We start from the raw sequence: 25,670 nt of genomic DNA, 5'->3' as shown, positions 1-25,670 counted from the left end.
CAAAGCGGTATTGCACTGAAGCATGCTATTACTCCAAAAGAAACATTTAAATGCTAATGACAAAGTACAATGTCATTTCCCATGCCAGGTTTAGAATTGCTGCTCTAACTTGTGCGGTTTCAGTCAGATCTTTGCTACCAAGATACATAAATAAATGAAATTGTAATGAACATTTCAAAATCTCTCCTGCACTGCTGTTCCTTATTCAGCATGCTGCAGAGGTGGTAGGTTAAAACTCTGTTGATGCTGGATAATGCACTGCAAACCATGCTCATCTTGGTATCCATTAAGATACATTTATCACTGAAAAATACAACTTAAACAAACATGCTTACCAAGATAAGACCAATCATACATACTATTGGTTACGAAGTCTTTTAAGATCAGCTGCCATCAGCCTGCAAAAATTCCTGTGGATCTACTGTTCATCCAGATTATCAAAGAACTAACTGAAACACCAGCTCCATCCTGTGCAGGCCACTTACACTGTCTTTAACGGAAATACTCACATGAATCAAGGAGACAGATTTACATCATTTAAATGTCCTTGGATTGGTATTTGCCTGTGAAACACAGCGTTTCTGCAGTAAATTCTTTTCTTGATTTTTACCTTTGCAGCTTCTCCCATCTTCTTGCAGGATGTACCCTTTCGGACACGAACACTGGAAGCTCCCCTCTGTGTTTTTGCAGATGAAATTGCAAGGTTTTGGGGACTCATTACATTCATTCAGATCTAGAAGCAGCAAAACCAGATACCTCAGTGCTGACAACCAAGATCTGTGATAATGTTTTTCAAAATGCTCAGGAAATATCAGAAGGAAATCAAAATCCCCAAAGCATTCTAACAAATGGCATTTTCTTTTCTCATTTTTCAAAATCTTTGTATTTCCTTCTTCCAGTCATCTCTTAGTAAAGTAATAAACTTCATATACACACAATATAATGAAAAACCTACCTATGCAAAGAGTGCCAGTTATATCTGTAGTATAGCCAAGGTTGCAATGACAACGATAAGATCCCCTCTCATTGATGCACTCCCCATTACGGCAGACATCATGAATAACCTTGCACTCATCAATATCTGCAATTAAATAAGGGTTAGTTCACAATGGAACAAGAACTGACTTTATACAGCTTCAATAGATTCTTGTGACCTGACATGAAAAAAACCCACACTGTACATAAAATAAAAAAATTACATAAAATAATGAAATATTGTACAGATTAAGGAGAGAAATAGTAAGTGGAAAAATACGGAACGGAGCCTTAATCTAACTTTCAAATGCAACGAACAAGTGTTAAGTGGAAGCGAACAACTGGAGCTGATCATACATTAGCCTCCATAAATCAAACATCACTTTGCTTTCACGTACACAAATAGCTCTTAATCTGTACCTACAACACATTCAAACGAGAGTGCAAATTCCCATTCGAGTGCATGTCAGTCAACCAGCATGCAAAATAATATCTGCCAAGTTGGGATGGATGCCTTTGGCTATGCACCCTCCTCCCAAAGGACTATACTCTCTCAACATGAAAACTTTCAGAAAATTCCAACTGATACCCAAAATATTTAGGGCCTCACAGTGTTCAAATATGCAAAAAGAAAAGAGTTTATAATTTATCACTGAATTTGACATTGTGTAAGAGGGCCTTTAATAGAAGTCAGTACCTGCTCCATTAGACATGTATCCTCGGCCATGAGGGCAAAGCTTCTTGAAGGCCACGGTGCCTGGGAAGGGGCAGACCTCGCAGTTTTGCCCCCAGCCTCGGCCACCATCACAGCAGCATTCAGACTTGGTGACAGAGTTCCTGTTGCTTGATCCGATTTGACACATACTTTGTAAGACTTCAGTGAAGCAGTAACCCTCCCTGTTGTCTGGAAGACAAATTATGCATCACAGAGAATCCTAATGGTGACGACCTCCAGAGGGTCATGAGATATTAGGAATTTAGTCAGAAATATAAAAGAAAGGGCATACTTCACCCTGGGACTGTGGAACTGAGAGTGAAAGACTACCAGCAGTAAGAAAGAGAGCACAACGTCTAAGGGAAACAAAGACAACAGGAGATTTAGCAAAAGGTGGAAGACAAGTTAAATTATGCTTATAAAAATGCACATTTCTGTTTGAACGCAGAGAAAAAGGACTGGCTGAGATCAGGACCAAAGAAAAGGCAGAGCAATTCCCGTCTGACTGAAACCACCGAACAGTCAGTTTTCATAGCAAGTCAACCCAACTGGACTGACTGCAGTAGGCAAATGGTTAGCATGGGAAGAATGAACTTGCAGGAGGGCACCTACTTAAAAAGGTCCCTTCCCAAAGGCATGTAAATTCAAGAGTATATTTACTCACTATACATTTCTAAGTTTAAGTTCAACTACAGTTTCTGCTACCAAAGTTATAGTTCATTAGGGTGTTAATGACTTACCAAGGCATTCGTTCTGGGTGTCACTGACAGTGAATCCCTCGTTGCATTCACATCTGTAACTTCCCACTGTGTTTACACAACGGCCATTCTCGCAGAGCCCAGGTTTGGTCTGACATTCATTCTCATCTGTGTTTTTTAAATGATATGACAAAAATGAAGTCCATTAAGTGCATTAATGCAGGTTAGAGAAGTTTGTATGGAGTTCTTAAGCTGTGCATTCTGCCTGGTTAAACTTGCATAATTTTTTTTTAATAAAAGGTCTCTCATATTCAATTTTCAGAGGAAAGATGACCATCTAGCTCACAATATTATATATTTTGTTACTACGTTTTCTCTGCAATATATTCCTCACTGGTTTTCAAAATTTTTCATAGTTACAGCTGCACTTCTGAATGCCATCCAAAGTTTTAAAACAATTCAGATTTACTCTCATTCATGCTAACAGAGATAAACAAGCTTACAGCAATGGGCCCAATTCTCTGCTTTCTTCACTCAGAGCAATTCATCAGCAGTAGTACAAACTGATTGTAAAGACAGGCACATCCAGATTTTCTACTTGCTGCCGACATGTGTGCACACCTGAACAGTGAAGCAAAGTGCGTATAGCACAGGTAGATCCATTACACAGGTAGTTGTGTAATTCCTCCTCTGAGTTCCTTAACACTTTGTTAAATCCAAAATTTTCAGCTCTGCTGAGGAACTGTGTGTTTCAAGAGCTTCAACACTTCAGTGTCACTTACCTATACAACCTTCCCCATCTGGTCTGCGCTGATAACCTGGTCCACAGATACACATATAGGTGCCAATTAGGTTTTTGCAGTCCATCTGTTTTGAGTCACAGTCGTGAATTCCTTCTTCACACTCATTCTGATCTAAAACACAAGGTTTAGACTTCACTATATAGAGAGACGATCCTGGAAATTCACAATAGTAAATTCTGACTTTGGAATTTCAATTGTAATCAAACTCTACACATAATTTTATTGTGCTAAACTAACCATAAGATATACTAGCCTAGAGCAAATTGATTTCTCCCAAATGCCCATTTTCAGGGCAAGACAAAACTGTATCATCTGATATGACCTCACATTATGCAGATGTATAAGTTTATGGGCAGGGCAGACTTAATACAATCAATTGCATAATGCAAACCATAGAATTTAATCCCAAATTCTTTCTGACTCAGTTACTTCCTGGGATTAAAACTCTGGCCCAACAGTGCAGTGAGTCAGAGGCCTACCCCTGCAGGAACTTGAAATCATTATCTCATAACTGCAAGAGTCTGGTAGGAGCTTTACCTCTGCACATTCTCCGGTCCTCTCGCAGAACGTATCCCGTGGGGCATTTGCATTCATAGGATCCAAAAGTGTTCACGCAGCGGAAAGCGCAGAGCAGAGGGTTCTGAATGCACTCGTTGACATCTGGATTTGGAGTGACAAAGACCATGGGGGAAGTGAAACATGCTTTTGTAAAACTCAGCAGATTTAAGTGCATAGGTTTTAGGTACGGGTGATACCAGAGATCCCAGTTTACCGAGGGCTAAATTTTAATATTTGGGGACCCATGGTTCTACTCATCATGGATTTCTGTATAGGAGCAGGCACCAGACATGCCAGGATGTTTGCACAGCTACCTGAAGTTTCAATATCTTCAACGGCAAGCAGCCAATGGAAATAATTTCCAGATCCATGCTGCCAAAATACTGTCTGAGGTAAAACTGTATCTTTTCCACATCTAGGCTCAGGCTTTATGACTGGTTATTTTTAAATTTTAGATGCACTAATTCAGCTGCTTCGTACACTGAATTCCATAAAACAATATCCTTACTAGAAACATTATTTTGAAGTGCATTTACATACGCTCTGGGCTACTTGAGTAATTACTACTATATAATTTATGTCTATGCACTTTGCTAACTCCTCCTCTGCAATTCGAGCTTTCACCCAAATTCCACAGGGAAGTGAATGAAGCTCTAACTGTATATAAAACTAATGCAAGCTGATGCAAAAATAGAAGCATTCTTTTGTATGGGCTTGCAAACAAATAGATTGTGGCAGATAATTTAAGAACAGCTGTGTCAGGTCAGAAGAAAGTGTCAGAATGTCCTAGGACATTCTCCTCTCTCTGGTTGTAACAGGAGGAGAAGAGTATTAAAAAAACCCATACCATGTATGCAGAGATTTTTCCCCTGATACAGCCTCTCAGTTTAAGGACTTCCACAGCCAAAAGCCACAACCAAACTATCAAGCTTAATTTCCACTGATGGATTCCCACATAAATTTGTACAATCTCTTTCTGGGTCAATTTATACTTGTGGCCTCAATAATACTCTGCAGCAAAGAGTTCCACAACTTAAGTAAGTACTATGCATATAAAAATGTTTGCTTTCGTTTGTCTAACATGTTCCCTCTATTTTTGGTACCTTTACCACTTGTGACTTTATAAATTTGAATCATCCCCTCAAACACATTTTCCACACTGAAAAATTCTCGTCTAATTAATTTTCTACATGTCCCCTCTATAACTCTGATCTTCCTTACTCTTCCCTTCTTTGTGCATTTTCAAATGTTTATTTTTGAAATGAGAGACCAAAACATGAAAAATATTCAACATAGGGGTACCATGGTAATTGTCTATTACTGTATTTATATCTTCTGTTTTGTTCCCTAACAAACCCAAGCAGCCCATTTTATATTTTCATCATCCACAGTGACTCTCTTCACTCAAGGGTTGTCTAGGAGGTAAGCAAAAACCATACACACAGTAAGCAGCATTTCTGGGGACTGTTCTGGAGAGACCATACCCAACATGCTCCTCTACGGGCAGTCCCTTAGCAGATACTACCTGAAGGCCTGTTCACCCAATCTCCAGATAGAAAAAGGTACCACAGTTCAAGGTGGATACAGGAAGGAGGAACTTATTTTTCTGTTTGAGATAAAGATGCGCTGTTCTGAATGTCCATATTTTTCTTTTTAAGCTGCTTTACTCTCCTCGATTGTTTCCAAAATCAGAAAACAACTACAATGACAGTGCTTAACACATGGGAGTCTCACCTTCACAGGTCATCATCGGTCCAGGCTCAAATCCCTCAACGCAGGTGCATTCAAAACCTCCCACTACATTCCTGCAAGTTCCATTTCCACACGGGTTTCCAACAGCACATTCATCAGTATCTGCAAGCAGTTAAATCAAAGCAAGAATACACGGTTATACTCAACCAAAAAGCTATAAAATCTACATTGTTGATGTACAACCAAAAAATACAAAAATACAAAATCCAGGAACTCACTTAAGTTACTGAATTAGAGTCACAGAGTCCTAGCATAATTTGAGTTCGCTAGAGGTTATCTGGACCAAACGCTCAGCCAGAGCAGGACCAGCTTGGAGCAGATTGCTCCTGCCCTGCCCTGGCAGGTTTTAAGCACCAGTGGGGATGGAGACTCCACATTAGAATAATATAACCCCACTACTCCTTAATGCCATACTTAGCAATTCAGGAGATTCTTTAAAATGGAATATGGAACAGCTATACTTACCCACACATTGAGCTCCTTGTAGGATGTAACCATACGGACACTCACAGCGGAAAGACCCATCTGTGTTGATACACTGCCCAAATTTACAGTTATCTGGATCAAGGCACTCATCCACATCTTAACCAGAAATACAAATAACACAGTAAGTGCAATTGATCTCATGTGCTTTTAGACTTCTCTCAAAGAACAAGTGTTCTGGCAAGAAATATTCCTGAGATCACAAAAAAATACTAATATTTGAATTTTTATATATTAGGACAAGGGCACAGAATTTGTCTTGCAGGCCAGCTTTCAGAATGCAGAAAAGAAACTGATTTTAAATGTCAGATTAAAAACCTCTCCAACTGGGGCTACAGGGAGAGGAGCAGATATGAAAAGCAGTAGTCATCCAGCGCTCCTTTAATTAAAACTTTTGCCAATAAGGCTGAAGTGCTGTTTGTTTTGGGAGAGAACAGAATGTACTGAAGGGATCTGGGAAACTGCGGTTTGCACTTCTGGAGGATTAAAACCATTTACTGTAAACAGGCTACATATATTGTATAAGAAAATACAGGTATGCTATGTGATCCATTCTCTAGATCCTACATAAGTTTCCTAGCAAGTTTGCTCAGCACAAATTAAAAAGCCAAATATGCTACTCTAAAAGAAGTTTAATTTCTGATATGACATATTCAATTTAAAATTGGTATAAATAATTGAAAAAAAATGTATAGAAGTTTCCACAATTCATGGCTTTTGGAAATAGTTGCAGAGGTGTTATTCTCAATTGAAAGGGAGAATGGGTTATGGGTAGAAAATGGCATACTGATGCAACAACGGCATCGTGCAGTTCAGGCACTTACCCAGTCTTGCGTCACCAGGTCCAACAAGGATGCCAATTCCAAACGGACAAATCTGTCTGAACGCCTCTGTAAAACAAACAAACAAACAAACAAATAACAAAAAAAAAACCCCAGAACAAACCATTTGTTAAATTCTATCTTGGTGATGAGCATTACCCACGAGCTACACAAGTAACCACTGATACCAATTCATCCTCCTCATGTTCAGATCCAGAAATATAATATGAAAATGTACAAATTTATAATTTAATCTTATATTCATGTAAATACTGTATGCTTGCTTTATATTTCATCTGATCTCCTGTACGTACATATGGAAAATCCTGTGAATAATTAGCATTACTTAACTTCTTTTAATGAGCAAACTAACGCAATATTTCCATTTTAAAAGTATCAATACTAGTGACTGCATTCTTTTCTGTCGTAAATGAAAGATTTCCTACATTTTCTGAAGAAGACACAATTTAATCTGTAGTCACCAGTTAGTAGCTCCTTAAAGCATGCCAATCTCTAGTTCTAGAGTAAGTAATAATTTTATTATAGGTAGGCTGAGAGTAAAATTTCTGGGTTCAGCTTAGAGTGAAGTCATCTCTCAGTTTCCACATCCACAATGTTTTCTGTGTGGTCTTTGAAGATTTAAAGATGATGCAAGTCTTTTGAGAACAAGTCATTCTCTATTTTTTGTTGCAGAAAGCATGTACTTCTGTCCTGGTTTTGGCTGGGATAGGGTTAAATTTCTTCCTAGTGCTGTGTTTTGGATTTAGTGTGAGGAGGAAGAGTGAATGGGGTATTCCATACCATGTGACGTCATGCTCAGTGTATGAATGGTAGGCGTGATCCAGGAAGTACCGATCGCTACCTGGTTATCGGTCAGCGTGGGTGGTGAGCAATTGCATTGTCCATCACTTATTTTGTATATTTTGTATATTTTATCATTATCATTATTATTTTCCCTTTTCTGTTCTATTAAATTGTCTTTATCTCAACCCATGAGTTTTTCTCACTCTTACCCTTCCGATTCTCTCCCCGTCCCACTGGGGGGCGGGGGAGGAGTGAGTGAGCGGCTGCATGGTATTTGGCTGCCTGCCAGGTTAAACCATGACAACTTCCTTACCTGTGCAAATCACCTGGTATATTCTTGGCTTTAGAATAAACAAGAAATCATAAATTTTCACTCTGGTGGACCAAAATGCAATGAGGATGCATGTAATCATAAAGGCCCTTCAGCTTCAGAAACTCCTCTAGCTTTGGGTCTGACACACACACAAAAAATACAAGCCTGGCAACTGAAACTAACCTTCCACCTCTCCCCTCTAAACTGTATCTTGAGCAGATGGATGGACACAGGACTGTAATTCAAACAATCTCAAGATGCTGCTGAGCATATTCTCTACTAACCATGCTCAGAACATCACAGAACTCTTAACAAGATTTCACCTTTTCTTTTGCAAATTCAGTAGGCTGCAAAGAGGTTTACAGTGCAGCAGTACATTACAATCATAGACATAACAAATATCACACTTTCTTTATTTGAAATACATTAGCTGATCTTTGCTGAGGTTGAACAAAATAGAACTAAATGTAGATGCACACCTGCACTGAAAGCAACAAAGTGTCTGGCACACTGCTAGGCTCTGAGTGGGAAACTCAGCCCTGTGCAGCTGGGCAGCACAAAACCTACCTGCTCAAGCCTTCAGAAGGAGACTCAGGTGGCACATGTTGCTTGAGCTTACCAGCCTGCATTCAGATAGCAGACGATGGAGAACATGCGTGAGATGACAACCGAGTATTTTTTTTTTAAAAAAGAAACAATTCCACTGTCCATGACATGCCAAGACATACATTTCCCAGACTCAGATATCTTAAAGCTACTTCTTTTTTAAAAGATGAGAAAAATGGCCTTGATATCACCCTTTGAGAACAGTTTGGACTGTGAAAAATATATGTGCTGACACTTCAAGGAAATGCTGTGATGTATACCATGCTTTTCCAACTGACTTTCGTTCAAATGCTCCGGGGCAATGGAATGAAACATGCACAGGCAATAAGCCTAGGAGGAATATTGCAACTGGCACATCTGATTCTCTTTTCTTCCCTTGGCTTTTGCGAGGATTGTCTGCAAAACATCTACATGACTTATTAATGAAATGAACTGTATTAATGTATTGCTGAAACCAGTAATGCTGTTAACCACATTTGTCAGCATGAATTAAAGTTGGTTCAGCAAATTGCACCATGATGGTACAGAGGTCTGTTGACTTGCTTGATGCCTAGTTACACAGTCTTACAAAGGATACTAACAAAGGAAAGTGTTTCTTTCGCAACAGTCCAGGGAGGTTTTCCCTCATCAAGGCCTGTGTTTTGTCATTCCCTGCTAGCTTTGCAAGTCATTCATATTGATAAGATTGCAAATTTACATTTTTTTACTAACAAAATGTAGTCGCAAAATGTAACGGGGTGATTCAGATATGGATATAACTTGACTGTTGGTTTTTTTTTTTTTAAATTGGATTTCGTATTTATGGTGCCCCTTCTTGTTTACAATTAGATGAATTCCATTTGCGTCTTGCAGGTACTTCCACTCAGAGCCTATCAAGGACCTACTACTTTCTGCTTTCAGCATGTGACACCTCCAGAGCAAACTACTCAGCACCTAATCATACTAACAAACCTATAAGCAAACAAAGAATATGCTTGAGACAGGACTATGCAAGGAATATGTTTTTTGAGACTGCAATGGCATCTACTTTACAGAGAGCAATGACAATTGTTAGGGTTAAACACCTCTGGAAAATTATTTTTCCTAATTCCTTCTTACAAGAATCCCAATCTTCTTTCAGTTCTGAGAGGCTATCATGACCGTAAGGTAACCTAGTCAATACGCACCATCTGCTTCCTCTGGGCAGAGTTCACAGGGATCTCCCCATCCCTGTCCCTTCAAGGCGCAGCAACACTCTTGTTTGGAGTGGTTTCGGGACTTCGGCACAGAACATTTTCCATCTTCAAATTTGGTAAAGCAGTAACTTACTCTCAGATCTGCGTAGAGAAGAATTTGTTATGAGCAGTTAGGGTTACTTTGGCACAGTTTTCACTTAGAGGTGTTAACAGCAAAATTACAGGGCCCCCCCGCCCCCAACAAAATACCCAACTTCCATCTGAGTGTATCAAGAAGGACCATTATTGTCTCTGACTGGGGAAGATCTGAAGAGGGAGGGGAGCTCTCTACTGCAGTAAAGCAAAGCTATGGGATAGAGTGTCCTACTTCAGTCATGGAAAAGGAGGGGTTTCTCTATTTTGTCCATCAGAGCTGGAAGGGCTGTACTCCCCTCTTATCCTCACTCCCCTTTGTAAAAACTGAATATTGGCTTAATTTATTTATATTCCATTACTAGTACGAATCACTTGAGTCAAGTGATTTTAATCAACTTGCAATGATAATACTGTGTAGCGTTAAAATGAGAGGCAATTTTCAATAGCGCTTTCCTTCCTCATTCCTCCCTGAGGTACACACGAACAAGGAAAACTGGCCCAGTGGCACGACATTTTACTCCCTTAAGCTGGGTAACCAGGATGCTGGAGCAGAGCTGAGATCATAGACCACAAGCATCCAGCAGGCAGAGAGCTGGCAGCTCCCTGCGTTGGCAGGGGGACAGCAACAGGGCAGTTGTGGAAGCAGCTGCTCATCCAGTTTTCCGGCTGCAGCATCAATGCTGGGCAATGTCCAGATTTTACGAAAGTCCTAGGTAATGGGAAGTTTTAAAGAAAACTTTGTTTGGCCTGAGATACTTGAAAACAAACAGTCTTCTTCAGGGGATGGGGAGAAGCACACTTAAAGTTCATACACACAAGTGTGCGTTTTCCTCTGACATTATGTGTGAAACAGTGGTCTGTTTTTATAAAGGAGAAGATTAGGCTGCAATTTTTTTAATGCTTTTGTTTCTTGGGGTTTTTTGTGATTTTTTTTTCCTTACCTGAAGAGAATAATACTCTCAGGCTGAAGAAACCTCATTTATATAAGCTAGAAAAGCACAGCTAAAACAGCCATGCTGCTTTCTTGAAGTTGAGTGAAGTAACTGTGCCAAACTGCATGGTGGTTTGGAGACTGGGATGAATGTTTACTGCAGGTTGGATTCATTTTTACCAAAACCACAGTTTCATTTAGCCCACTGTGAAGTGAAGAACTCACTATGGTGTCAACAAGCATCACCGTTCTCTGCCAAGCATAACTACAGAGGTCCTTATAAAGGTCTTACTCATCAGTGGTTCCCACTGTGCACACTGTGTATAGGACATGTAATGATGTACCTATTTAATAATTTCCAAAGTCTTTAAAATAACTCACTCCCTAATTTGCTGTGCTTGTTCTTTATCCACAAAATAAACTAACCTGTGGCTTTTCATTACTAGATGTTCAGCTTTTAGCATCTGATCTCTGTCTTAGTGCCCACGTTTAGGCTCTGAACAGTGTATGCAGTAATCTAGAGGCCAAAAGACGCTTCAGACTTTTCTAAGCAGATAGGTACTTATTGTCCATACAACACTGTTTGCAAATTTTTTCCATCAATCTTTTCTCCACCCACACATCTGTGGAGAGGAATAGCATATAACAAGTATTATGGAGAAATTGATAAGTGCTAAGAACAGCCTTATTCCTGGAAATGCTGCCTTTAGCAGTGTATTGCAGTAGTCTCCTGCCTGTGTTCGTGTTCCATCTCCATAACAGACATGTCACAGTCTATACAGGGTCCAGGTAGCCTCAACATTTCTTCCAGGGGTGCAAGAAAGGGCTGCAGGGCAACACAATTTCCTCACTTAACCTGGTGCATTTAACATTATCTTCGCCCCTTTTATTGCAATGTTCTCTTTAATGACAAACAGATGCTAGGGCAAGAGAGAACCTGGCCCCAACTACAGAATTATCATGTTTTCCTTGTGAAAAAACACTGTTTGAGTCCAGAGTCTCCTCATTATATTAGAAACAGGCAGCTAATAGGCTTTTATAAAACAGCAAACAAATTTTGAAATGCCAGAAAATAGGAATGAACTTACCTTGGCATCGCCTTCCTGTGGAAGACAACACAAAGCCTTCTGGACACAGACATTTGAAACTGCCTGGAGTGTTGCTGCATGTGCCCAGGGCACAAATTTCTGGTTGTTCCACACACTCATCAATGTCTGCAAGAAAAGTAATTAAAGAGATGAGAAATAAAAATGTCTACCTGGCAGCTGTACTACATAAAATGTAACCTTACATCATCACTGATATCTAACAGATTTGAAAAACAAAAAGGTCAAACAAAAAGAAACAGACAGAAAGAGGAACAAGAAATCCAGGTGCAAAATCTAGGGTTAATTTTCAAATCCTCATGCAGTGGGCAAACCTCAGCAATGTACCATCAACCAAACAGCCTGGGATTAGATTTTTCTTGGGATCAGATCAGGTAGTTCTGGTTCAAACAAAAGTTGGTGAAACTTTTTCTGGGGAGTGAGTGACTTGCTAGTGGCTACAGTTCAGAACTGTACACTGTCACAAAAGACTGTGCTCATGTTTAGATGCAGAGGAAAGTAGTAACAACTGTGAGTAGCTAGGAAACAGGACAGAAGAAGGATTGTTTTATACACACCTTCACATTTGTCATTCTGCAGGACGTATCCAGGAGGACAGATACATCTGAATGATCCATCCAAATTCTGACATGTGCCTGGTGAGCATTTTCCAGGCTCCAGTGCACACTCATTGACATCTAAAAGAAAAGAAAGACAATTTATTTGAGATAATTGCTGTTATCTCAATACATCTGTGGCTGAGGCTGCTTTAATTTTGATTCCATCAAACTGATGGTGGAACTTCCCAGGAGCAAGAGAAGAGCCCTCTTCTCATCCTCTTGTCATTGTTTTCTTCTGTTAGGTACAATGATGACAGTGTGATAGTTTTCTCTGACCTCTTCTACTGTTTTACTAAGAGTATCTCCTCAAGGTTTGCTGCACTTTTTTCTACCCTAAAAGAAAACACTCACCAACACAAGTCCTTCCATCCAGAGCCACCTCATAGCCATCATTGCAAAGACACTGGAAGGACCCGATCGTGTTCACACACTGACCATTCCTGCAGAGCATTCCATTTCCACTTGCACATTCGTCCACATCTAATAAAAATAACATTGAAAGATATATAACAAACACCTGCAGCACGTGAAATTGGGTAGGTGAGATTTCTGTTTCCACTATATCGGCACAGTAACTGATAATACGTAAATAATCCCCTGTTTCAAAAGCAAGTGAGGGGAAAATACCAATGTGGGTCTATGTTGTAAAATTGTCAAAGCAAGAGCAAAAAAAGCAATGGCATGTATCACATACAAACATTTCAGTGGCTATAGAAAAGTGAGGAGTGCATAATCAAAGAGGCCTTTTCAGAGTGAAGAAATCGGTTTTTGTCTTTAATCATGCAGACCATGCAAGGTGTGATCCTAACCCAATAGAGACTATGGTACTAATGATACTTTCATTAGAAGAAGAAAGTCTTAGAAACACATAACTGGGCTCAGTACTTCTTACCTATGCAGTCATTGTTGTGTGAGAGGATGAACCCCAAATTGCAGCGGCAGTTGAAAGAGCCAATGGTGTTTCTGCAGGTTCCATTGCCGCAGGCGTCTCTCTCACACTCGTTAATATCTACAAAGGAGAAAAAACAAGCAGCAAGAATTTTAATCGCTGATGGGGAAAGGAAAGTCTGTAGCTATCCCACAGGCAAAAGAAATAATCCATTGCCAACAGAGTGAATAGAAGGGAAAAAGATTGTTTTATCTCCCAAAAAGAAGATTTTACACAGGTTTATACACTTGATATTAATATCTACAGAAATAATCAAGGGTCCAGCAATCATTTATCTTACTGTGGCTCCTATCTCACCCTTCCCAAAGGAATTCTAAGCTATCTTTAATCACAAGCATTGTGAAATCTCATCTTGCGCAGACAACAGACACTACACTAACAGCTGTGAACAGGTTAAACACAGAATTTCCTTCTTTATGAAGATGACTGTTTCTGAAAAGCGCACTTTTCTGGAAAGAAATCCACCCTTCACTTACTCTGTTAACAAGTAGGCTGTACACAATTGCTGCATGGCAATATTAATCTATTAAATTTCTCGCCTAAAGGAATAAATGAGACAAAATGCTTCAGAAAATTCTAAGAATGGAACATTTTCCTGAAAAATGAAAGCATTAGCAGTTCATTAGATAGGATATTTTAAAGGTTCACTCCACTGTAATGAGATGTTCTTATTCATTATCAGCTTCCTAATTGCCAGCTATGGTGGTTTTGCACCTTTGCCTGGTGGTAAACAGCTCACAATCTCAGTGCTTGTAATGCAACTCCTTATGAGGAGAGGATAGACTTAATAACTATCTTAATGGAAGCCTAAGAACAGCTTTATTTGATATACTTGCCTATACACATTGTTCTGTCATCATTGGTCTTGAATCCATTGTGACAAATGCAGTAGAAACTTCCAACAGTGTCAATACACTGCCCGTGACTGCAGATATTGGGAATTTCTTGACATTCATTCCGATCTGAAAAAAAAGACGCACAGTGAAAGTTAAGGCCTCTAAACTACAGGGCTGGAAAGATGCATTAGCAGCAACCATGATAGTTGGAATCCAGTATTAAAATAGTATTTTTAATTTATTAATGATAAAAGCATTACCAAGTAAATATCAGAAAAGGGGCTATTTGCTTGCAAATTACCTTTTCCAACATTTGTGGAGCTGAAAAAAATTTAGCGTAAAAATTGTATTTACCAAACACAAATTCTTGCTGGAGGGAAAGCATATCGCCATGGCTTTGAAAAGCAGAATTAATGACATGAAATTGTATGGGGAGATTTCTGAGTGCTTTACATTGACTACGCAGCAGATATGAAAGCCACATATAAATCACAGTTTGTATCCTTCTCATGAAAGCAACTACTTGCTTTTAGTTACGTTTGATTACAGCACAAATTGCTTGATTAACTCACAGAAATCATACAAAACAGAAAGGGAGATGAATCCCACACTTTTTTCCCCTAAGCTTACAGAGAGAAAAAATGCACTGTAGACTTATCTACTCATTGGGCAGAGATAAAATGGGTACATGTATACATATGTGTTGTAACATCTACGCCTCATGCAATGTGATGATCTTGTAAACAGCACAAAGCTCAAACAGCAAGAAGTTACCTCTTCACCAACAAGAGCTGGTCTGATTCAGTATGCTTCCTGGCATTTTGTCTGCTGCAGCTCCAAAATACGAGAGCTGAGGTGCTGCCATAAGCTTGTATTAGAATCGATTAGATTTTAGTGTTCAGTAATTTTCTTTTACATGCAATCTAAGCAAAGCAGATGCAGTTTCTTACCAAAACCATCCCCAGTTCATTGCAAAACCGAGAGTCAAGCTGTTCCTAATTGCAAAGAACTTCATGTACTAAATCTTCTCTACACTCTACTTAGCACACAGACAATCCCAACAGCCAGCGTTCCCAGGATTACGGTACATCAACTAGGGCCATTAGTAACTTTGGATGGGTGTTCACTGAGGACCAATGCTAATTAGAGTCTAAAGGAGGAAGAAAGGAAACCAATGCTGGACAACATGCTGCCTTAAGAACTCCTAATCTTCTCAGCTCAGGAGAGTAGAGACGAAAGAAAAACTGTGACTCTCTTTGGCGCTCTGTGGGCAAATGAACCGTGAATTAAAGTCCCAGGGAAAGTCACTTCTTTTGGGGTAAACACAGAACATTGTAACTTTTTAAAAAATTGGGACGCAGAATTGTCTTAAGTGCCAAAAATGAGTTTATATGAAAAATTATTTATTATACCACAATAGATAGCATCAGAAGAATGCTATTTTGATAGTAAGATAAATGCGGTACTCCTCATAGTACTAGTGGCTGTGATACATCAGTTTTGATTCAATAGCGTATAAACTACTGGGATGTGATCATTTTCCATGCAGTAGCATGACTGATCCAATACTGCAAGGTGCTTCGCACTCTTTGCTCTCAGCAGAGCAGTTGGGAATTTCCTTCCTTTGCTGGATCAAGCACTTTATCAACCACTTTTATTTTGATTCTAATTGTGTAACTTTATTTTCACTAAATATAAAATAAGAGCAAAATACAGGGAAGTATTACTGTTTGTGCCAAATCATGTTGTGTATTGTAACCCATATCAGAATCTTCCCTGGCTTTTCCTGTACTGTTGTAACGAACCCATAACAACAACAATTACGTTAGGAACATATTCAATATTTACATGTACCACTGTATAGCTTAACAAAACAAAGTTTTGGTTCTCATAGTAGTGTTCTGGTTGCCCCTACACCCTTTTCCCTTAAGGGTCACATGAAACAATGAAAAACTGCACTACAGGGAAAAGTACACTTCCTAAAGCTCAAGTACTCAGAAGCAAAAACCCAAGGAAAATGTTACCACTTTCCATTGTAATTATTATTTTATTCAGAAATGTATATAATATTTACAGCTGCTTGGCTCACAGCAGTCTTTAAAATGTCTGCAATTCTTCAAGTAATCAAGATAACATGAATGCCTCTCTGGACTACAATATTAGAAGACAGAGCAAATACATTAGAGAACTGCAGTCCCAGTCAGTGAGTATTTAAAAATAATGTTCAGGGGCCTGTTTAAATTCACAGAAAAGTTAGGAAGTTTAACAATAAGCTTTTTAAGTTAGTTATTGCATATGGCCTAGCAGATAAGCCCACCTTATCAGCAGAGATCCCAGCAAGCAGCGATTTATTTGTAAAAATACAAGTGGCAAATAAATTGTTAAAACACATCTAGCAAATTATAATGAAAATCAAAGAATTTGTGCAGAGGAAGGTCTCTGTCAGGACTGCAACTGAATTTTTAGTGTCAGAAAATAGTTAAAAGGTAGTGAATCAATTGGTCTTTCCTCCCTAGACATGACATGGGCGAAAGAAAAATGTTTGTGGTTGGTAGGATAAAGTGGATAACAAACACCTACTCAGGTGATTAACTCTCATTTATTCCTCTGTGGGATGGGCCCATTAGTCTTCTGGGAACTACCAGAATGTTTATGCGATGCCCTAAAAGGCTTTAGGAGGAGGGTTCTTGGAGCCCAGATCATCTCCTGGTATACCATCTTTCTGAAGAAGAGATATGCTTTTTTAGACTTCTTTTAAAATCTACTACTTTTTGCAGACTCTCTCACAAACAAGCCACAAGTACTCACCAGTGCAGCGGCCAGTTGATGTGAACCTGTAGCCAGGTTTACAATCACAACGGTAGCTACCAGCTGTGTTGACACATTCTGCATTTTGCTGACACACTGGTCCATTTTGGCATTCATCAATATCTGTCAATACAAAAAAGGAATTTGATTGATATGGTAAGCTAGTACTAGAAAGACATCAAAACCACTTTGTTTTTAGTATAGAGAGTATTACCTTACCCAAATATAGGAATTTCTTTCTAATTCTGAAAAAATAAATATATTGATGAAAGTAATTAGGTATCTCCATGATACCTACCACATTTAGGTATCTCCTTGAAATGATCCCAAACCCACATGCTCTATTTGTAAAAATCATTCCTATTTAGAGAATTTATATAATGGTTTTCTGAAGGTATTGGAGGGCGCATGAAAGGCCTGTTGCAACGCTTCACTCGGGTGGATTTCAGTCTTAAGACTGCGATCAGAATAAGTAAGCTGCTATGTCTGCATAGATCTCCACCGGAGACTATGAGGATCTCCCTTGATCATAACACAGCATCAAGATCCCTGTTGGATATTAGTAGCTTTCAATGTAAACACCACCACAAAATTTTAGGCAAAAAAATTTTGACCAATTTTCCTTACTTTAGCTGCTGCAAAAAGAGAACTTTATTTCCCTAGAAACGTAACTGTGTTTCAGTTAGAAGCAGCATACAAAGATGCTTTTACTTGAAGCTCTCAATGCCTTGCTTGCAGCACCCATGTTGTCAGCAGTCATAACCCTCACCAGAGAATGACAGCAACTCATACTGCTGTCTTCAGTTTCTCCATTAAACTGACTAATACAATGTTAGGAAATGTCTAAATTGGAAAAGAATTATCATGTGTTATATTATTTACAGAAATCTTTGTTCCATTAGAAAAAAATATCTTGGAATTAAAAAAAAAAATGCGCTCATGATCTGACTCAAGACTACTACTCTTTTCTTGGCTTCACTGTCAAATGTGAAAAACAATGTTTCTTCCCATGACTGCTGACTCATGCTCCTTCAAGGCCTTAGATGTCTGATGGAAAATCTGGTATTTTCTGTGCAAAAGAATTCAAAATGTCTTAATTAACATAGACTTATTATACTGATACCAATATTTTCCCCTCATTAAGGATGACTTGTAAGTATATCAGATTTGCCAGTGTCTGAATTGCCAGCTGGTGAAATCCCATTTCTCTGAATGAGATCAGCGCTCTACCTTCGCAGATCAGTAGCTTGTCGTTGTAGAAGAAACCCACAGGACACTCGCATCGGAAGCTGCCAACCATGTTTATACAGATCCCATTTTCACACACTCCAGGAATTTCTCTGCATTCATCAATATCTGCAAGAAGAAATCCTTTTAAATACTTGTAAACAGCACTTCATGAATTCTGCTACAGAATGCATTTATCTTTAAGAGAATTATCAAACATCTAACATGAGCATCAGAATGTTCCCAGCTGCAATAGACAGTGAGTCACTCCAAACTGTGGAAATGTAGATATTTCCTATTTCCTCAGGTTCTGACTCTTCACTGTAGCCAGGATATATCCTGCCATGTAGGAATGCAGAGGGTAGAACACGTCCTTCCTCATGTCTCCCACTCACAGCCCTGATGAACCTCCTCATCTTTCTGAGTGTTGCAGTGGAGTTATTGGGAAGAGCCAAACAGAGAATGTAACTGTCCTTGGTTTAATACAGGAGAGCATGACCAAAGGCAAACACTTGTCCGAATTAGTTTTGCACTGTTTTACCCTTGTTAACCTGAAAAGACTTTCATGTTTTTATGTAACAATTTGAAAGTGCTAACACCAGGTAACATCTGGCTGCCAACATGCTATTAATTAGATTGATTAAGCCAGGCAGTCAGGGTTTGCCAATGTTCTATACACACCTGGGTTAAGCAACTGATTTTGGAAAAAAAACAGCTGCTATTACAATTATATGTGTCTAGCCTATAGGATCCTTAAGTTACACATCTTTAATATTCTGACAACATGAAAGAGTTCAGAGATTAGCGCAAAGCCTCTCCCTTTAGTAAAAATTGCCACATGCACTGATGTACACAGGACAAGGAATATGGTGGGAAATTATCATTGAAACGTTTCCATCAGATAATGTTTTTTTTTTTTATTTTGCTGCTCGATCAAACTCTTTATATCCTATATTAGATTCTGTAATTTTGAGTCCTCTGATTCTATAAGGGATGAGTAAAAGTAGAACTACTTCTACCTCTGAAACAACCACCTGGAGTAAAATATATAGAACTTTAATCCAAACAGAAGGGTAACATCATGTAAGGACTGTAACCAAATATTACAGGGTACACAGAGCACTGTCTCGGCAGAGTGGGCACTACCTTATTGCATGCCTTGTGCCTACAGATAAAAGGGACATGAGCAGCTGCTGTGCAAAAGCAGCAAGTTGAGTGCTACAACCTAGTGAGACCTGCCAAGATCCCAAAGCAGCAAGGAAAGCCTGTGATTCTCACAGTGTAAAGCTGTGTGTGCATTAGCCTCACCACAGTGTTGCATGCATTGGGATGTACTGGTGGCCTCTTTGGGACAGCCCTTCTGTTTCAGTGCATTCAGCCCTTCTGAATGTGCATTGCTCTACGACATGGCAGGGCAGACAGAGCAGACTGCAGACTCCTGGCATGCACATCAGCTGCTACAGATGCAGCTTTTACCTATGCATGTTAGCATGATCCAAGGTCTCCCTGCTGATGCTGATGAATGGCCCAATTAGCTCGAGTAGACTCGGCAACAATTTGGGCTAATGCTAATAGCTAGAAGGGGGAACTTTGCTTCTAAGAAATGAGTTGGTAAATAATAAATACTGTACATTTCTGTAACTTCTTTAAAAATTACATTCCCCACTTTACTAGAAATATTTCCATCTAACTAGCTGAACACTGCATCACAACAATAGCTTAATGCTAAAGCACCTGATTACTGCCTATATGCTGCCTCTGTTTGTTAGAGGGCACATTATCTGCTTTTTATTTGCATTTTTGTGTGAATAAAAACAAAAGGGAGAACCACTAGGGATTTACTCAACTCCTTGTCTTAGAATTCCTCATTCTCTCCCTCTTTTTGTTTTGCAATTTGTTACTCACGATTCAAATGTTACACACAATAACATATGTGAGAAATATTCCAGCTGAGCAGAAAAAAAGGATTTTTGTGTCAAACCAATACACAGGGGGACTGATGTGAAATGTCAGATTAAATCTATGCTTTAGTCTAAAGGAAAGAATCCTAATTTCTTTCAGACCAAATGCCGGTTGGCCTTACTCCCAGACCTCTTATTCTCAGTATCTGTGCCCTGCTCATGTAAGCCTGATTACAGTTTCTTTGGAGCTTTATGTTGCCTTGATTACAAGCAGCAATTATCATTGCTGCCAGCTAGGAGGAGCTAGGCAGAAAGTTTGCAGGCTCAGACTTAAAGGAGGGTTGAACTCCATTACAATGTTTAGTTGTTATTCCTCTCATGAAAAAAATAATTGGGAAAACAAACCTCTTCCCTGGGCAGAGGTAGCATGGAATTTAGTTCAAAACAGAAATTACAACTCACCAACTGGTAATCCTGTATAAATGTCAATGAAGAAGCCAGGCCTTTGACTTCCACAGAGTGTGGAGAATTCATCTGCAACAGGAAAACAAAGCAGCCATTATAGTATTTAGAGTTAATCAACAGTCAAAAATTCATTACATCCTTTGCCCAAGAAAATTCTTCTTCTACTTCTTTCAGTACCTGCAGGGCACACAGAGGTATGCAGACTCTTCCCCGAGGCTCACGATGTGGTGCGCTTAGTATGCGCTTGGGTTCTCATTCAAAGGCCATTGAAATTAGCAAATAAAAAGATGTAGGGGGCTTGAGATCACATGCTGATTTTGCTTTGCATATGCTGTGCATTACAGTCCAGATCTGATTTTTAAAAACCTTAACTGTAAGTTGCAAGTTATGCAAATAAGCGTCTAGGAAGTTTGTTCTTTAAGCAAACCACCTCGAACCAGAGTGGGATCAACTCTGCAGAGCCTTACCCAGTGTGGAAGAGTCCTGTATGCCCATACAGTTAGCCCAGAAAACTCCCACATCTTACATTTAGCTGCTTGACACAAATCGTTCTCAGAGGAGACCAAGGTACCTCTGTAAACCCATGGCTACCACAAATGCCCTTTGTGGCAATCAGCAGTCGAGGCACAGCACAGCAGACACCATATTTGTTGGAGCAATGCCAATAAAACCTTGGTCAGTGCCTCAACACTGGATCAACAAGCATTTGCGAAGAGACAGATTAACCAATATAGAGCATGAAGTCTCCCAGACAGGGAAACTGTCACAAAGGAGGCATGGCCCAGCAGCGTGAACACAAAGCACTGCACGTATGCCTTCACTGTGACTAGGACTGATCACCTTCAGGACAAAAAAGTAATTAATCCCTTCATTTAGATGAATGAAGACACACAAGAGCAGACAAAGACATAGCATCTCTAACAATGTTACATCCACTAATAGTAAATATGATGTTACCAAGGCTTTCAAATAGCTTTGCAATGCAAAAACGTACCGGTGCTTGGGATAGGACACTGTTCACAAGGTTTGTTCCACGCACGTCCAATGTTGTAGGAACAGCAGCACATTTTCTTGGTCATATTAAAGAGCAGCTCACCATCACAGGTTTGATTGTCAGCATAGTAATTTCTGTAACACAGACTTCTTCTCATATCTGTGAAAATGAAAAACCCAGGCCAATCCATTAGCAACTCTTATGGAAGATGATGTACCTGAAGGGTTTAGGAGATACCTCCTTCAAATAATGTACTTTTTAAACCCCTGTCAAGTAGATGCTGCAGCACTGCAGAATACAGAACAGCTTGTCCCTAGAAGATTACTCTAAAAATATGAAAAAGTGTTTGCAATACAAATATTCAAGAGCAACCAACACGGCTGTAACACTATAGACTCAAAGGATTTAATATTGGCCTTTTGCCCAACACTGAAAAAACATCAGTTTGTTTATGGTTCCCCTTAAGAACTGTACACAGCTTGTGACTTCATTCTGTGAAGTCTGAGTAATTTTAGTAGTGTTTCACGTGTAGAAGCTTTTAAAGCTGAAGTGAAACTTGGAAGGGATGAACATAGAAAATATCAAATTAAAGGAGATGTTCTGATGAGATACCGAAAGATCTGTATTAAAAGTGATCTGCCTTGCTTTATTTAATAAAATTAATGAAAGAAGCTTTATATTTCATTCAGTTAATTCTTGTATAATTAAATTCAGAGAAATAGTTCTGAGTTGTGCCCGGTAAAGCCCTAGCCCAAAGCACTAAGATAAAGCTTTAGAAAAAAAAACAACCCGTACCCATGCAGTTGTTTCCTCCATTGACTTGCATGTAATCAGGAGGACAGATGCAGGTGTAGTTCCCAACAGTATTGTAACATGTGCCAGGTCCACATATGCCAGGTGTATCACACTCATTCACATCTAGAAGAGAACAAAAAGGCAGTGAGCGGCCAAAGAAGCTTTCGCATTGTGCTTCTGAGAACGAAAATGTCTCAGTAACACTCAGGTAGGAAGGTACTGGTGGAGGAGAGCTGAAGGGGCTCTGAGTGAGGTCATGGTGGAGTGAAGCCCATACAGAGAAGGAAGTGGTGGCACAGGTGGCCATGGAAAGCCTGGCTGTGACGCGAAGATGGGAACTCTGATATGTCTAGGCAGCTCAGAGACAGCAATTTGGTTTTTGCACCTATTGCACAAAAATAGGATTGAGGATCTCATCCATTCTGGATTCCCAGACCTGGACAAGAGCCAAAGATGTTCCCTGTGGAGTGCCCAACTCAGTAAGTAATGATGCCAAAACAGACTGATTGGATGGTTCAGGTCTGTTTGACTGGGGAAAGTGAGCAACTTTCCCAACACAAGATATCATGTTTACTTCATCAAGAGACTTTAACATTTGTTTAAAAAACCCTGTCTGGTTTCAGCTGGGATAGAGCTAATTTTTTTCCTAGTAGTTGGTATAGCGCTGTGTTTTGGATTTAGTATGAGAATAATGTTGATAACACACTGATGTTTTAGTTGTTGCTAAGTAGTGCTTACGCTAATCAAGGACTTTTCAGCTTCCCATGCTTTGCCAGGTGCACAAGAAGCTGGGAGGGAGCACAGCCAGGACAGCTAACCCAACTGGCCAATAGGGTATTCCACACCATATGACATCATGCTCAGCATATAAAGCTGGGGGAAGAAGAAGGAAGCGAGGACGTTTGGAGTAATGGCGTTTGTCTTCCCAAGTAACCGTTAGGCGTGACGGAGTCCTGCTTTCCTGGAGATGGCTGAACACCGGCCTGCCGATGGGAATCAGTGAATGAATTCCTTGTTTTCCTTGCTTGCGTGTGCAGCTTTTGCTTTACCTATTAAACTGCCTTTATCTCAACCTCGAGTTTTCTCACTTTTACTCTTCCGAGTCTTTCCCCCATCCCACCAGGGGGGAGTGAGTGAGCGGCTGTGTGGTGCTTAGTTGCCGGCTGGGGTTAAACCACGACAAACCCCAACCAAATCCAAACACAACACCTCCCCCAAAACACTGCAGTTCCTAAAAGTTCAAACGTATTTCACTAGCCTTACCATTTTAAAGTATCTTTGACACACCACTGAGGAAAAACATAGAGGTAGATTTCCTCTTTAACATTTGTTGAGCTATGTAAGCACAATGTGGATGAAGCACTTTGGTTCAGCCTTAATTTAGGACCTGAATCTTTTGTATTTCTGCAGTGCTTGGCACATCATAGGCACTGTATTAACATTATTAACAGTCTGGAAGGCTGAAGACAGCCTGGGCAATGGGAAATTTAAGGACTTGATGAGTTGCTTAAAGTTTCATATCCAATACAACCTGACAGTTTAATGTAATGTGATGAACATGTATTACTGACTGTGCTAGGGGACGGAAAATGTTTTGCAGTGCAACCAATATCTTCAACTGGATATTGAGATAGCAGGAAAGAAAATAAGCAGTGGAAAAAAGGCATGGACACACTGTAACCAGCCAGCAGACTTGTGGGGTAAGTTTGCTCTTTATCTGACTGTTTATTCTCCATTACCAAACAGCTATTTTTTTATAGCTGGTAGTAAATTATGTTTTACTTAAAGAAAAATTGTTGGGTTTTCTGGTTTTGATGAAAATCTGATCATTTTAAACAAAAATTTGCATATATTTCAACATGGCCAAGAAGGAATTTTTCTCTCTCAATGCAAGACTTCAACTTCTTCCAATTTTCCCACCCTTAATCTTTACACTGCTTGATCCGGTTATGTTCCTTTTCAAGGACAGATTAATTCTTCTACATATTGATCTGTCATAATTTTCTAAGAATAAAAGCAGAAGACTAGTTAAATGAAGGCTACGCACCATCACACACTCGAGTCTCTTCATTCAAATAGTACCCTGATGGACACTGACACTGGAAGCTACCAAATGTATTAATACATTTTCCTCCTTGGCAAAGTCCAGGCAGTTCTTGACATTCATCAATATCTGTTCAAACAAAACCACAAACATTTCATTCATGCTTTTCCATGAAAAACAACACTCACTGAAGAGTTTCATAATTTTAGATGTGTAAATATAGAAAAATGTAAACATTACCCTCTAATATAACTGTAATAGGGTTTGGTCGGAATCCTTCCCCTCCAGGGCAAAGGACCTTATACTCAGCTGAAAACACAATAGATTTATGAACTTACAATAGTAGAAACATTTTCAGCACAATTATTTTTGAAAATTCATCAGATTATTACAGGCAATTTAAATGTAAAGTAACAAAGTAACCATACATAAGCGTTAGGTTTTACTCTGTAACATCAAACACTATTCCATTTCATAATGTAGTTTCTTGTGTAATATCAAACTTGCTCAGAAGTGATAATAATATTCTGACTAATTAATGTTTTTGAAAGACTAGTAAAGTTTTTGGTTAAGACCGGTGGAAACCTGTCCCCTGCATGTACACAATAAATAATTACACCGGTATTTGAGTTACCTGGCTAAATTAGAAAAAAATCCAACAAACACATTGCATTGTTGTGTTTAACCCAGGAAAGCTAACTTACTTGTGTTCACAAGTGGGCAATGTTCACAGGGAACTCCCCAAGCTTTGCCCAGGGAGCAGCAACAGGAGGCCTTGGAAACACCTACTCCGATCTCATTGCTGCAGAAGGTGCCACCATTATCTCCACGAGTTTTAATGTCCAGGTAACAGTTGCCAGATCGTGTATCTACACAGAATGCACATAATGACAAACATGTCTTATGAGAGAGGAAAACACAACACATCATCTCAGGATGAGGGATACCTTCAGATGGCTCTCATTTCTTGTAGGTGTGCTGATCTTCACTGGGATAGGTTAATTGTGTTCGTAGTAGCTAGTATGGGGCTATGTTTTGGATTTGTGCTGAAAACAGTGTTGATAACATAGAGATGTTTTCGTTATTGCTGAGAAGTGTTTACACAGAGTCAAGGCCTTTTCTGCTTCCCATGCTCTACTGACTGAGACGGCTGGAGATACACAAGAAGCTGGGAGTG

The 25,670-nt window shown here is 39.5% G+C and overlaps 1 protein-coding gene across 1 annotated transcript in view; it reads right to left on the bottom strand.

Annotated features, from left to right (window-relative positions):
* Positions 1-25,393, bottom strand: part of LOC104072369 (fibrillin-1-like) — a gene marked incomplete at both ends in the record, with an annotated part of 32,499 nt that extends 7,106 nt beyond the window's left edge. The window contains 23 exons of the mRNA XM_009586243.1: positions 611-733; positions 956-1,081; positions 1,673-1,879; positions 2,431-2,556; positions 3,171-3,302; positions 3,729-3,851; positions 5,484-5,603; positions 5,967-6,083; positions 6,809-6,874; positions 9,695-9,844; positions 11,858-11,983; positions 12,433-12,552; positions 12,826-12,954; positions 13,367-13,483; positions 14,260-14,385; positions 17,068-17,190; positions 18,298-18,423; positions 20,658-20,729; positions 21,655-21,813; positions 22,450-22,572; positions 24,497-24,622; positions 24,734-24,802; positions 25,198-25,393. Of these exons, the coding sequence (XP_009584538.1) occupies positions 611-733; positions 956-1,081; positions 1,673-1,879; positions 2,431-2,556; positions 3,171-3,302; positions 3,729-3,851; positions 5,484-5,603; positions 5,967-6,083; positions 6,809-6,874; positions 9,695-9,844; positions 11,858-11,983; positions 12,433-12,552; positions 12,826-12,954; positions 13,367-13,483; positions 14,260-14,385; positions 17,068-17,190; positions 18,298-18,423; positions 20,658-20,729; positions 21,655-21,813; positions 22,450-22,572; positions 24,497-24,622; positions 24,734-24,802; positions 25,198-25,393 (2,902 nt within the window). The remainder of the gene's footprint in view (positions 1-610; positions 734-955; positions 1,082-1,672; positions 1,880-2,430; positions 2,557-3,170; positions 3,303-3,728; positions 3,852-5,483; positions 5,604-5,966; positions 6,084-6,808; positions 6,875-9,694; positions 9,845-11,857; positions 11,984-12,432; positions 12,553-12,825; positions 12,955-13,366; positions 13,484-14,259; positions 14,386-17,067; positions 17,191-18,297; positions 18,424-20,657; positions 20,730-21,654; positions 21,814-22,449; positions 22,573-24,496; positions 24,623-24,733; positions 24,803-25,197) is intronic.
* Between the last annotated feature and the right edge of the window lie 277 nt (positions 25,394-25,670).

This window comes from Fulmarus glacialis, unplaced genomic scaffold, assembly GCF_000690835.1.
Source record: "Fulmarus glacialis isolate BGI_N327 unplaced genomic scaffold, ASM69083v1 scaffold44709, whole genome shotgun sequence".
Lineage (NCBI taxonomy): Eukaryota > Metazoa > Chordata > Aves > Procellariiformes > Procellariidae > Fulmarus > Fulmarus glacialis.
Note: the sequence above shows the minus strand (reverse complement) of the source record. Positions and strands in the feature narration are given on the sequence as shown.